This window comes from Coturnix japonica, chromosome 36, assembly GCF_054131305.1.
Source record: "Coturnix japonica strain WE chromosome 36, WE-NBRP24, whole genome shotgun sequence".
NCBI classification, from domain to species: Eukaryota; Metazoa; Chordata; class Aves; order Galliformes; family Phasianidae; genus Coturnix; species Coturnix japonica.
In genome coordinates, this window is record NC_140698.1 from 2,498,889 (window position 1) to 2,512,900 (window position 14,012).

The window sequence follows — 14,012 nt, forward strand, 5'->3', positions numbered from 1 at the left end:
ATCCGGCCCCATGGACTCGTGGTGCTCCAGGTGGAACAGCAGGACTCTGTTTCCTCTTGCATCGTGGGGGTTTGCTCTGCTCCCCATCCCAGACAGCCAAGTCAGAGAGCAGAGAACCCATCAAGAGCCTTTTTGTCCCCCATTTTCCCTTCACATCCCTTACCCACTGCAGCCTTTGCTTCCCTGAAGCTGCTCTCCCCATACACTGCTGGAAGGAGCCTTAAAGCCACAACTACCAGCCCTGGGGCTCAGGGCTTGGTGACAGGGATGCATCATTGGGCATTGGGGTGCATCTAAAAGGGCTTCAATCTTTGGTCCTTGGGTTCAGGCCTTTGAGAGGGGTTCACCCTTTTATTCCTTGGAGTTATACACTTTTCTGACCCATTTGGCATCACGGTTCTGCTTTTAGTTGCCCTTTCTCCCCCGTTTTCCATCTCTATCCCCCTCCAGGGCTCCATAGCAGAGACACTTTGCTGCAGCCTTCATATATAAACTTCATATATAATCTTCATGTATGAACTTCATATAAAAGCAGAAGAGAAGCATGCAGACCAAGCAGCATCTGAGCGCAGAATGGATGCTGCCCATCCCATCTCTCTTCCTATCTACGTCTGCTCTCACTCTGTGCTTTTCAAGGGGGGAATCTTTCCCCATCTCCAATGCAAAGGGTCCCAAACTCCAAAGTGAGGGGAATAATAGATATGGATTTTATTGAGGGCTTTCTTAACAACTAACAACAACCAATTGGGGGTAACATTGGCTAATGGGTTAATATGGGCTAATTACAATTAGAGGCCGTTCTTATAGGCCATGGCTGCTCTGATAAGCCATAGAATGAAAGACGACCAAGAGTAAAGACAGAAGAAAGGGAAAGAGGGACAGAGAGACAGCAAAGAGAGGCGGTTCAGCGCTGGTAGATCCATTCACATCCTGCTGTTGGGTGCGGATCTTCAGTCCGATGGGCCATCAGAGGTTTGTTGTTTGACAGCGACTCCCGATGACAGTCCAGACTGATTTCCAACAAGTCCAACGTGGTGGCACTCAGCCACCTGCCAGCACTGCCCCACTGCTGTGCCTGGGGGCAGGAGCACAGGAGAGGCCCCTTCCGTGGGAACTGTGAAAGTCTTGGGAAGCTGAGTTTCTAGATGTATATCCATGGAGCATCTGCAGTGTGCACAGCAGGAGAAGACGGATCAGAGCCTTGCTGTGGTGATGCCCCTGTTTCTGCACTGGCTTGTGGCATCACCTTCCTCCTGAAGATACCATCTTCCTGATGAGAAGCAGTTACTTACAGCCCTACTCTCTTACCTCCTTTCTAAAGGGACTGACGCAGAGCCTGCTCACAGGGATGCATTTCAGCAAGGCATCTGTCGCACACTGCCCATCCCTCTGGGAGAAAGAGAGGCTTGGCAAGCAGCTGGCACTCCAGGTAAGGGCCGCCGGTAGAGCTCCGTGGCTGTGGTTAGAGGTTGCTCCCCTCCCACTGCACCCAGTTCCCAGGGACTTAGGAACTTTGTCCTTTTGGGAACAAGGCCACCAAAACCAAATTCAGCAGAGATGGGATGGAATAGAACCCTTCAACGTACCTCCCTCCCACAGTCCCTGCATTCCGGAGCTTGCTGTGCCTCCCTTGAGGCTCCAGGCACACCAGCAGCCTGGAGCGGGGTCCCTCCTGCAAACTGAGGTCCAGAGAGATGCACTGACTCACAGATGGCGCAATGGCATAGAGGGAGCCTCCTCGTCCTTCTGCCTCCTCTGTGCCTGCACCATGCCCAGACTTTGCCTTTCTCTCATTCTTCACAGCGCTGTCCAATCCCGGGGAAGCCCACCACAACTGGGTCTGTTGTTTTCTGAGGAATCCAGGTAAGCAGCGATCTGGCAGGAGTTTATAAGCAGGAGAAACATCCTGAAAACCAGGAGCGTGCAAGTTGTGCCCATGCCGGGGGGAAGGAAAAGGGGAGAAACAGGTTCAGGTGCTGCTGAGGGGCCCTGACTCTGCCCCTGAGGAGTGGGGTCTGAGTGGGAGGGGAGAGCTTAGGGCAGCACTCCCTGCACAACACGACAGTGGTTCTTGTCCACATCACTCTTAGCAGCAACTGATTAAACAGATGCACACACTCTCCTTCTGCTCTAATGAGTTTTGTTTAGTCAGACGACATGTCCCAAAGGGTCACGGTGTGCCGGCCTGCGGCAGCACTACCCAGCCTCACAAGGCAAGGGTAGGTGAGTGCAAAAGAAATGTTAGAGCATGATGGAGAAGAAGGAGCAAATCTGGCAGAGCCAGAGCGTACCCAAAGCTGAGAGGCAAAATAGAGGCTCCAGAGCGCCTCGATGCGAGGTGCCTTTGGGAGTTCCCTTTGCATCCCCTGGAATCGGAGAAGCATTGCAGCCTAAGGATTTTCACTTGTTCCAGGAGGCCAACAAAATGGAAAAGAATTGTGTAGCAATGTCAGACCTCCTTGAGATTTCCATTAGGGCACGAGACAAAGCAATGACCATGTTGTTCCTCCAGGTATGCCTGGTGCAGGGCATGCAAACACCGAGCAAGTTAAAGTTGGTTGGAAGTTCTACCTGATACTTGCTGGAGCTTCCTTGGGTTCCCTATTGCTGGGGATGCTTCTGTGCTGGCTTCTTATTTACTGGTACAGGAACAGAAAGTGAGTTGTTGACCCCCATCCCCATCCTGCCCAACTCTTTTCTGTAGGGCTGCTGTGGGCCAGGAGGCGTTTCTAGTTAAAGCAGCGTAAAGAGACCAGTTAATTGTTGGCTCACACGGTCTGTGATTGACGCAGTTAGATGTTGTCATTGGCTTCAGCCCATCCTTACTGCTGGGCCAGAGACAGGCTGGGAGCTGAGGGTGGCTCTTTGCCATGCGCTGTGAGAAAGCAGAGCAGGGGCTCTCCTGTGCCCTCAGCACGTTCCTCTCTTTGCAGGCGCCGCGCTGAAGCTAAAAAATGGGCTAAACAAGTCCAGGACAATACCAGCATCTACAGCTCACAGTCAAGCTTCCTAACTGGGGGTTTCTGACAAGCCCAGCAGCCCCCGGTCCCAACAGGCATCAATGCCACCCTCCCCAACCCCCCCCGCCATCCTTCAGGGGGCGGGAGCGGTCCCCTCAGCTCCGGAGCATCACCCAGCACCCGGACAACTGCTGCCTTGGGGAAGCCTGAGAGGCCCGGCAGCCCCCAGCCCCCTCCCCCCCGGCACCAACTCTGCCCTCTTCCTCCCCTCCAGCATCCATCAGGGGACGCAGAGTGCAGAGGTGGGGAAACAGTCCAAGAGACAGACAACCACTGCCTGGGGGAAGCACAACCAGCCCAGCAGCCCCCCACCTCCCCAGGCACCGTCACCACCCTCCCGCTCCCCTCCACCATCCTTTATTAGGTAGAAGCGCCCCCCCCCACCGTGTCAGCTTAGGGGCATCAGACACCTGGAAAACCACTGCCAGGGGGAAACAGACCAGGCCCAGCAGCCCCCAGCCCTTCCCCAGCACCACCTCTGCCCTCCCGCTCCTCTCCACCATTCATCAGGAGGTGGGAGCACCCCCAGTGGGTTGGTTTGGGGCACCATCTGACATCCACAGAACCACTGCTGTCATCAACCAGAGTTTTCCAGGCCCCACACTACCAATAAATTGACAGTAATAGCACAGTTGTCCGTGTACTGTTGTCGTGTCATTACCTGACCCACTACCAGACCTTGCATGTCACTTGGCATTGGCAGACAGCGATCATACGAGTGGGAATGGCTTTAAACTCCAAGAGTGGAAATGGAGGTAGATGGGTGGAGGAAATTCCTCCCCCAGAGGCAGTGAGGCCCTGGCCCAGGCTGCCCAGAGGCTGTGGGTGCCCTATGGCTCGTCTCAGGCAGGTTTTGAACATGATGCAAATGCTCCAGTGCTTCTGCAGGAGGTTTCCCAGACAGCAGGCACCATCCTGCTCTGACTAGCAGGCAGTCATTTGCTTTGCAATTAGAACTAAGCAAGAACTATGAGCACATTTTCTCCCTCCTCCATTTCATTTTGCTTTGTGGGCTGGACTGAGAATCCAAAAGCGAAAATCTTACCTTCATCAGCACAGTCATTCCACATAAACATTCCTGTAGTACAGATGGGCTCTATTGTAGGTAATGATAACCTCCTTACTGAACAAAGATGGCTGTAATTCCACTGTGTATTAAGGATGCCAACTCCTGGACCTACCACTGCACCTGTACTGAAAAGGAGGCAATGGACTGCCTGTGTCACACCTGTAGCTCACATTTGCTGGTGATAAGGACTCTTGTGTTTGCTGTATCCAACCTCCAGAGCTTCTGCAAAGGATACCAGGGCAGAAACAGGCATCTAAGAAAAGCAACACTGAATTAAAAACACAAGACAATAACCTGTAACTGCTAGCTGGACCATTTTAGAAGAGGCCTCGGAGAGCACTTTGTACCTCACAAATAAAGATCATCTTAAAACATCTTAAAGCAATACTTGAGAGAGTGTGAATCACATTCACTTTCTCACACTGACTTTCACCTCCCCAGTTACGCTGTGGATGAATCACTCAGGCACATAAACGTACACCAGTCTGTACGTGGTTAAATGCTGCCTGGGAAACACATGCAGTACCAAAAGTAACAGAGAGCATGGGATAGATTAAGTAGTTCCACTTCAGACAAAAGGGTCTGTCCCCCCCCGATGGGCAAATGAAAGAGCCTTTATTTGAGAAACAGGCTCTATAGGAAAAGATATCAGAAGGAATGAACCCTGGGTATAGTGCAAGAAAAGAGAAATTCATTTTGTCAACAGCAAAACTGCGGAAACATGGGTACCATGAAAACAGGCCAGGAAGCCTCTCAGGGAAGGAGGTTTCTAGTGGGACGTGGGGTTAAAGGGAAAAGAGGGGGTCACGCACTGTGGCATGGTCATGGTCAAGGACATGGACTGGGTAGCCTTCAACTCTTTTCCCTTCTCTGTCCAGAGAAGGAAAAAGCAAAGCAAACCCCAAGCAAACTCCATGCACTTGATAAAGGAAGTGCTTCACCAAGGCAGCTACAACAGCATCTTCTTATTTCTAGCCCAGGATGTGCTTCTGGAGCTGGCACACTGCCTCTGCTCTGATGTGGGCTCTGGGCCTTTGCCACACTGCGCTCCACCTTTGCGTGTTTTTTGGCAGGCCACAGCTCTGCTTTTTGCTCCTCTTCCTCCACTCCCTTGCGCTTTCTTGCAGCCACCGTCCTGCAGAAGGAGTGGTTGTCAGCTGTGGGGGAAGGTCGTCCCCCTGTCCTGGGACCTGCTGTTCCAGGAAGCCCTCCAGCCTGGAGAGCAGCTTTCACGTAGATCTTGCCATTTGGCTCAGCACCTCTCCCTGTTAGAACCAAGAAGGGGGAAGCTGCAAGATTTAATGAGTCCAGCACTACCTTCAATCTGCAAACTGGCACAGAATCACAGAATTAGAGGTGTTGGAAGGGACATCCAGAGATCATCGAGACCAACCTCCCTCATAGAGACCAAAGGCCCAACTGGGCCACGATACGGAGAAATCTCATCTCCAGTGTTGACTGCAATGGATCTTAGGCTCTTGGGTGAACTGTGGGCTCGATTTTCCAATCCTGGACAGGAAAGGTCACTGTCAACCCCTCCAACTGCAAGACCTCAAGCAATATGCAATGACAACAGTCGCAAAAAAGGACAGACAGCAAGCCTGACTAGAAAGACAGGACCCAGAACCCAGATGCCTGCTGTGTGTCTGTAGCTCTCTTCACAGCTGGGCCACACTCCACACCAGTGTCCTGCCTTCCTGCAAGGCCATGCTTCACTGCAAGCCTGTTTGCTTCAGCTTCTAGCAGAAAGGAAACAAGAAAGACGTGAAGAGCATCTCTTGGGAGGAAGATCTGAGCACAGCCAAACACAAACTTCTGCTCCTCAAGCGTACTTTCTTCCATTCATTCCCATGGTGGGAATCCAGACTCCCTGCAAGTGAAAGAAAAATGAGGCGTGGAAGGGTTATGGGCTGGCTGGAGGAAGAGCTGGAGTTGATCCAGCGTAGGGACAGAGCTTAGGAGCCCTCTCCCAATGTTCAGAGACACAAGCCAGGGCACAGGAAAGGGCACAGGGCACAGGACTCGGAGAGTTTGGGGACTGAGACTTAGGAGAGAGTGAAGAAAGCTGAGGCAAGGGAAGCACTGCTCAGCTGAGGAAGAAGGCCGAGATGGAAAGCAGAAAGCAACGATGAGGGCTTGAGCAAGAAGCCACAAAGGACAGCAGAACCACCTGCAACGCTTCCTCGGAGGTGGCACCAAAGTCAACGGTCAGTATGGTCCGGATTGCAGGCACGGCCGTGCTTTCCCTTTTGTGGACAATGGAGAGGAAGGAAGGAAGCTGGAAGGGAAGGGCTTGTGCTGCATTAGAAGAGGGCTTCACCTGTGCAGGACTTGATGTATGGCAAGAGCTGGAGACGCTGCATTCCTTCAGGGTGCTTCAGCTCGATCCCTGTTTCAACGTATTGATTATTAGCTGACCTTATAGCATGTCTTTAGTCATTGTTAGTATCTTACCTACTTAATTTTGTGTTGAAATGTATTTTAGTTGCATTTTGCATCTCTTCATTTCAAATAAAAGCGAACCAAACTTTTTAAAACTGGTGCTGCCTCTTTCAGTAGCTGCTCAAAATGTGCCTGGCTTGGGCTGGCCATCGTAGGGCGATGAAGCGGTCGGCTTCAGGTCCCTCCATGGAAATGCAGCTGCTTTTCCCCCGTTTCCCTGTTGGTGTTCTGCACCTGTGGCCTTTCAGCCCAACTGGAACTGCTAGCAACAGACTGTGAGCATCCCCTTGCTCTGCGAGGGCTGAGAGGAAAGCAAGGGAGAGGAAGCAGCGTGGGAGGAAGAAGGGTGTCCCTGCGCTCAGCCTCTTGAGCTTGTCTGTCTTCCTGGCTGTCTCTTTCAGCCTTCTGATGCACCGTGTGTTGCTGTTTGCCCCGGGAAGCCCAGCTGCACGCGTGGAGGAGGACAGGGCAGCTGGAGGGCTGCAGGTGAACGCGCCTCAGGCACAGAGCTGAGCCGTGAGCCGGGAGGGCCCTGAGCCGTGCGGCGCTGCTTCAGCTCCAATGGCTTCAAGCGCGCGATGGGCAGCGCTGCATGTTTAGTGCCAGGGTGCTGCGAGGGCATGTTGCTGAGCCAGAGCCCAAAGAGGAGAGGCTGGATGCCAGGAGTGTCTGGTGGCCATTTTCAATTGGCGCCTTCTTCCACCAGCCTGCACAGTGGACTCGGTACAATGAGCTACAAGGCACTGCCTCCTGCTGCCTGCATGGCAGCAAGCAGCGCTGCCGGAGGTGAAAGAGAGGATTGTTGGGCTGTGTGCAGCAAAGGACCTGGATGTGAAGGAGGGAAACCAAATATTGATGAGTGGTCATTGCATCTCAGCTGTGGGTCTGGGCTCAGCCCGTGCAGCAGCACCTCGGGGGCTGGGGCCGAGCCCGGTGCCCGGGGCTGTGCTGCCTGCAGGAGGCTGCGGGGCTGTGGGGCTGGGGCAGCCGCTGTGGGTGCAGCACATGGGCATGGGGGAGGGCCGGCAGCAGGGAGGGAGTTGGGTCCGAGCACAAATCGTGTTGGTCACAGCACAGGGGCTGCAGGGGATGCCAGGAGTGCAGAGCAGGGAGGGCTGGGCTGTGTGCAGGACATGGCATGAAATCTTCCCTCGGCAGCTGCTGAGCTTTTCCCCCAAGGCTTCAGACTCAGATGATGAGGCTCTGCAGTAAAGCCAGCCTGGCCATCCTGATCCTGCAGGGTTAGGAAAGGGCACAACAGAGCAGTCAGTGAGGAGCACAAGGCAGTGAAGCGCAGCACGAGCCATTGATTGCCTGCACTGATGATCTTCTGCAGCCACCTCCATTGAGATCTGCGTCCTGAGTGCGGATGGAAAGTGAAGGGAAAGGAGGAGCGGGGGATGGAGGGGCAGGAAGCGCTTGGTGCCGGCGGGAGCAGTTCCAGGCCATGGCGGCATGGTGGTGCCAGGAAGGTGATCGGAGCTGAAGGAAGGTGTGTAACATGTCCTTGCTCTGGCTGTCAGTGAGCGGGACGAGTCGGGGCTGCAGTTCTGTGCTGGTGTTTGTTGCTGGGACCGGCTGCCTGAGCAGAATGGGGGCAGCGAGAGGGAGGCTGGACAAGCGGCAGCATCAGGAGCACGGCCCGGTTCTGCTGTGCTGATGGTGCTGTATGGCTGTGGGTCCCCACTGAGGGTCGGTGAAGCAGCGTGGCCCCGTGTGTGTTCCAGCATGGTGTGCGGATGTGGGATGTAATCAGAGTGAGTGGATGCAAATGGAGTCAGAGGTGTTACAAGGAGAGGCTCTGGATTGGAACATGGAGTGCAGAGCTGGTGTGTCCCAGCAGGCAGGCATAGTCAGGTGCCCTTTGGAGCCTGCTGTTGTTGGCGCTGAGCTCAGGAGCCCCATCAGATCAGCGTGGTGCTGCGTGCTGCGTATGGCAGCGCCAAGAGATTCCCTTGTGGAAGAAGGGGGAGGATGAAGGAGGCTGAGGGCCCTTTGCTCAGGGCCAGCTCCTCTGTGGCCTCTTGCTGCTGGAGAGAAGAGCTGCCCGCTGGGCACAGGCAGTGCCTTCTGGCTCCCGTGCCGTGCCCTGTCCTCCAGCCCCCTCCTCATACCATGTGGAACGCCAGTGCCAGCAGTGCCAGCAGTGCAGCCGCCATGTTAGAACCCTGGCCATGTCACCTTGGTCACCTTGGTCACTGTTGCCCCATGCAACGCACTCGCCTCTGAGAGCTCTGGACGTTGACAGCCATGTCGGAAGCCAAGAGAGCAAGGCTGGAGGATTCCCACGATTTAGGTGGGAAGATGGAGCCGGGGACTGCAGGGTCGAAGAGGAGGAGGAGGGGGCCCGCCATGACCATCAGGTGGCAGACAGGCAAGCGAGCCCGTTCCCATCGCGCCTGGACCAGCGGCATGACCACCTCCGTGGAGCCCATGGAGGTGGATCCACCTCCGGATGAGCCCATGGAGGTGGATCCGCCTCCGGATGAACCCATGGAGGTGGATCCACCTCCAGATGAGCCCATGGAGGTGGATCCTCCCGTGGCACAGCTGGCCTGGCACCATACCACCGTGCCAGGCCCCACATCCTTACCATCTCAGCTCTGCCATCACTGGTCCAGGCGCTGGGCTCCTTACCGTCTGCGCGGCCCCCGCCCCCGGCATTAGCCGGGTGGCTTCATTTAACATCAGCTCCTCCTTTGAGACCTCTGCGGGCCCCCGGTTCCATCTTAACCCTATTTCTATTGTGGATTTTAGTGTTAAGTTTAGTTGTAGTTTTAGGAGTAGGTTATTGTTTGCATTTTTTAGTTAAGAGTAGGTTATTGTTCACGTTTTAGTGTTAGTAGATGATTGTTCCTGTTTTAGAGTTAGCTGTAGGTTACTGTTCATGTTTTAGTGTTAGGTGTAGGTTTCTGTTCCTGTTTTAGAGTTAGGCATAGGTTAGTGTTCGTACTTAGAGTTAGGTGGGGTCCTACCAGCAGATGGCAGCAAACAGCGCTCACTCGGTAAGCACACGTCTGCTTTCTCACCCAATGACATGAGTGCTGCTTCATGAGCGCAGAGGTCTGTGACATCTCCGAGGGATGGGATTTGCATCTTGTGACTTTTCTGTTGCAGATTGTTGAGGAGCACAGCGTGAGTGGCTGTGAAATGCAATTGGGCTTCATGGAAACAGTCCGGAGCTGTGTCTAGAGCTTCCTGCGTGGCCATTGTAAGGTAGGTGTGCCTTACTGTAAGCGTGTGCTGAAGCAGTGTTGGTTAAGCACAGCTCACTCCTCTGTCTTCAACAGATCAGCTTTCTGCGCACTTTATTTCTGTGTCTGGCGTTGTAGAGCACAGCAGCAGCAAGACAGCAAACACGTCCACAACCAGGTACGTGAACATGGGAAACTTTAATTCTGTGAATAATACTGGTATTAATATTAATGAGGCAGTGGTCACGCGTGTGTGATGGAGCTCAGGGATAGGTTTATTCTTGTCTGTTAAGCTCTTCCCTTATTTGACATCCACCCGTCTTCTCTTGCTTCTCTTCCCCCCACCTGCAAGTGCAGCAGTACTGAAGGCTGAGGGCTCTTTTCCTAGGCAGGCGGGCAAAGGCAACTGAAATGCAAGTTTGCTGTCCCTCTGTTCTCGGGTCAGTAGGCCCTGGATATCTTCCCAGCACCTCTCTAAGTCAGCCTGGAAATGTTTGCTCGCAGGAAGTAACCCCATTGCAGTGAGACTGAGACCCATTAGCCTGAGACTAATGATGCCTTTTTCCCCCCTTACAGCACGCAGCCTCTGTGAGAGCAGTGGAGCAGCAGCTGTCTGCGCTATGGCTGCTGAACTGCATTTCTCACCACCTGAGGTCCCTGAGCCCACAATACTGGAGAACATGCTGCGCTACAGACTCTTGTTTGGAGCCCTTTTCCAGCTCCTGTGTGTGCTGGCCATCATCCTGCCAGCTTCCAAGTCCCCAAAGGCAGTAAGTTGCGCTGTGTGAGATTGATAGGAATGCTCAGGCAGTCGGCTGGGAGGGAACTGTCTGTAGCTGTTGCCTATGGCAGTGTGCCCCGGCACTGCTGAGAGTGCTGCACTTGGTTCTGTCCTTCCTTCCGCACGCCAGCAGCCTTGAGGTGCCAGCTCATCCTATCCTGCAGCTGCTGCTGCGCCCTATGAGCTGCCAGGCAGAGGGTCCACCCTCCCAGCATGGACCGCCTTGCTAGAGAGGACTTTAGGCTCTGGTTTGCATGGGTTTTTTGGGAACTTGACAGATGTGGAGTTTCTAATGTGCCCTGAGGTCAGGAAGGCGATTTCCTGTGCTGGTCTCCCAAAGCTGCTCGGTCAGGTGACTTGAGCTCCCAAAGCAGCTGTCAGCCAGTTGTTAGAAAGCTCCCTGACTGTTTCCCAATTGCTTCTTGCAGGACTCAGAGGGTTTTGAGTCTAAGACATGGGAGATGGTGAAGAAACCCAAGGCAAGTGCTGCTCAGCTGAGAAGCAAGAAGGAAAGCAAAAAGAAACGATAAGGGCTTGAGCAGGAAGGCACAAAGGACAGCAGAATCACCTGGAACGCTTCCTCAGAGGTGCACCAAAGGACACACACTGCGTGGTCTGGTTTTCAGGCCTGGCCATGCTTTCCCTTTCATGGACTGCGGAGAGGAACTAAGGAAGCTTTGTCTTTAGTCACTACCAGTATCCCAACTATTTGATTTCATATTGAAATGTATTTTTGATGCATTTAGCATCTCTCTATTGCAAATAAAAGTGAAACAAACATTTGAATAGTGGTGCTGCCTCTTTCAATAGCTGCTCAAAATGTGCCTGGCTCAGGCTGGCAATCGCAGGGTCATGATGTGGTCGGCTTCATGTCCCTCCTGGAAATGGAGCTGCTTGTCCCACGTTTCCGTGTTGGTGTTCCCAACTGGTGGCCTTTCAGCCCATCTGGAACTGCTGGCGATGGACTGTGAGCATCCCTTGTTCTCCGAGGGCTGAGAGAAACAAAAGCAGCGTGGGAGGAAGAAAGGTGTCCCTGCGCCTTGAGCTTGTCTCTATTCTGTACTTCTGTGGATACTGTATATCTAGAGCTTGTTCCTTGAGAATGATGACTGCTTTGTTTGTTGTGTGGTTTCTGGCCCTCATTTGTCCTATTAATGCGATAGAACTGACAAACTTGTTTGTGTTTAAGTTGTTTGTATGCTCTATTTCTTATTTTCTCTGTATGCACTCTCCCCGTGATTTCCTGTGCATGTGATTAATTCACATGACAATAAACAAAAGAGACACTCTCCATTTCTTAGGAATGATGCTTAGGTTCAGGTACAGATGAGCTTCTTAGTTTTAGAGGCCTCAGGCTTTGGAGACTACCTTGGTTTGAACAGCAGAAGGCATCAGTGTTCACTTCTCAGCAGCACCAATCTACAAACCTGAGTAATAGCTGCTTGTTGCTCTGTTAATGCAGAGCCTCGCAGCTCCCCATGCACTGATTACAGCCTTTGGAAAGGCAGCCAACTCACTTTCCTTGGGAAGCCACACAGATGTGAATCGTAATAGCCCATTGACTTTAGAGATGATTGAACAGGACTCTTTGATTAAAGGATACTGTCAGATGCGTGTCTGCCCCACTATTATCTGGTGCTCTGTGTTGGAAGCTTGAAGCTAGCACATCTTGCTCTGCCGTTTTCTGTGTGTCCTTTTCCAGTTGGCAAGCTCTGACTGCTAGAACCCAAGATGCTAAAGCAATGTTTAGACTCAAATGCATTTAATGAAAGGAGGCAATCTGTGTGTGTGCGCTTTCTCCAATGAGACTGGCACTGTTCCCTCGTGTCTTTACCAGATAACTAGACTTTATTTCCCATGGCTGAAATATGATCTGTCATCTGCCCTGAAGGAAACAAGCTTTATAGCTTAGGATTCCTTGTTAGTGCAGGTGAAGAGAGCTTTGCCTTCGGTGCCCTGCCTGGATTTTGGTCTTGGTGTAAGGGCTCTGACTGTGACATTCTGACTGCTGTTTTGAGGCTTACCTTTTGTCTCGCACGTGATAAGGATGAAAATTTAGCAGAAATACCTTTTCAGTGGTTTAATACATGCTGGTGATTCTGTGATATCTTTTTCTGGTGTGAATAATTGTTGTTTAGTGTTGGTTTTTGTCCTGCTGTTAAAATGGGGGTGTTTTTTCTCTACAAAGCCTGATTTAGGCACTTAAGCTTATAACAACCTCTGTGGTAACAGGCTGTGTGTGGATTAACACTCATCCAGAAACACATGCAGAGGAAGCAGGGATGGTGCTGCTCAGGTCTTACTAAATGTAGGCTCAGCCTGATATAGATGCATTCCAGCGGAGATACCCAGCACTTACGTACTTTTGCTTTCACATAAATGCCCGAAATGAGCTGGGCATCAGCACGTTGTTAGAAAGCTCCCTGACTGTTTCCAAATTGATTCTTGTAGGACTTGGAGGGCTTTGAGTCTAAGACCTGGGAGATGGTGAAGAAACCCAAGGCAAGTGCTGCTCAGCTGAGCAAGAAAGCCAAGGAAAGCAAAAAGAAGCGATAAGGGCTTGAGCAGGAAGGCACAAAGGACAGCAGAATCACCTGGAATGCTTCCTCAGAAGTGCACCAAAGGCAACAGACTGCGTGGTCTGTTTTTCAGGCATGGCTGTGCTTTCCCTTTCGTGGACTGCGGATTGGAACTAAGGAAGCTGGAAGGGAAGGGCTTCCAATGCATTAGCAGCAAAGAGGACTTCACCTATTTGGGACTTGATATATGGCAAGAGCTGAAGACACTGCATTCCTTTAGAGTCTGTCTCTTCAGGGCCAGGGACCTGTGTTAGCCTGAAATATGGCTAGAAGGGTCTGGAGAGAGGTGGTGTCATAGCCAGAGTCTCCGTAAGGCATCTGGAGCTTCCTGATGCCAGCTCACTGCTTGGTTTGTTTGATCACAAATGAGTCAACGGGAGGAGAACCTGATGTGTTAGGTGCCCCAGAGCTTACAGTGGCTTTGAAGAAAAGGGTTCTGTGGTGGGGCTGCAAGTCTGCCATCCTTTTGCATACACAGACTGCCATCCTCAATTGACAAATGCATTGTGAGCCCAGGTCCAGCAGCAGTGCTGTGCTGTGTCTGTTCTCTACCAGAAGACTAGCAGCACATTTGCTGGAACCATCAGTGTGAGAAGGACCACGTTTGCTTCTCTCCCTTGCTGTTGGTGGATGAGTCAGGTGGGCAGCATGAGGAGAACAGAACAAAGCATGCGAGACAAAAGCACTCCGAAGTTGCTTGGAGATCTCAGGACAAAGAAACATGACAAAAATATCTGATACCAATTACATATAATCTTTGTTTCAAATTAAAGCCAAAGTAACTTTTTAAAAGTCATGCTGCCTCTTTCTGTTTACTATGAAAGCTTCTTGAGCTCTGTAGAAACACAGGGACATCCATGGCCTGTTCACGAGAGTGACGCGTTTAGGGGAGGCCTTTCAGCTCCTTCGATCTGTGTGAGGGTGGTT

The 14,012-nt window shown here is 52.2% G+C and overlaps 1 protein-coding gene and 1 long non-coding RNA gene across 5 annotated transcripts; both read left to right on the forward strand.

Moving 5' to 3' along the window:
* The first annotated feature begins 1,235 nt into the window (after positions 1–1,235).
* Positions 1,236–3,651, forward strand: LOC146755095 (uncharacterized). 3 transcript variants are annotated; one of them, XR_014938407.1, is made up of 3 exons: positions 1,236–1,429; positions 1,804–1,863; positions 2,934–3,651. It is a non-coding gene; the product is annotated as an uncharacterized LOC146755095 (long non-coding RNA). The 3 variants fall into 3 exon arrangements; XR_014938405.1 differs by having other exon boundaries at positions 1,236–1,863; XR_014938406.1 differs by lacking the exons at positions 1,236–1,429; positions 1,804–1,863 and adding an exon at positions 2,401–2,657.
* A 5,049-nt stretch (positions 3,652–8,700) lies between these two features.
* LOC146755096 (uncharacterized) lies at positions 8,701–11,292 on the forward strand. Of its 2 annotated transcripts, XM_085526350.1 has the most exons (4): positions 8,701–9,747; positions 9,822–9,903; positions 10,302–10,495; positions 10,935–11,292. In XM_085526350.1, the coding sequence occupies exon 1, from the start codon at positions 8,782–8,784 to the stop codon at positions 9,196–9,198; it is 417 nt and encodes a 138-aa protein (XP_085382476.1). In that variant the 5' UTR covers positions 8,701–8,781; the 3' UTR covers positions 9,199–9,747; positions 9,822–9,903; positions 10,302–10,495; positions 10,935–11,292. The 2 variants fall into 2 exon arrangements, with proteins under 2 accessions (XP_085382476.1, XP_085382477.1); XM_085526351.1 differs by lacking the exon at positions 10,302–10,495.
* The last annotated feature ends 2,720 nt before the right edge of the window (positions 11,293–14,012 follow it).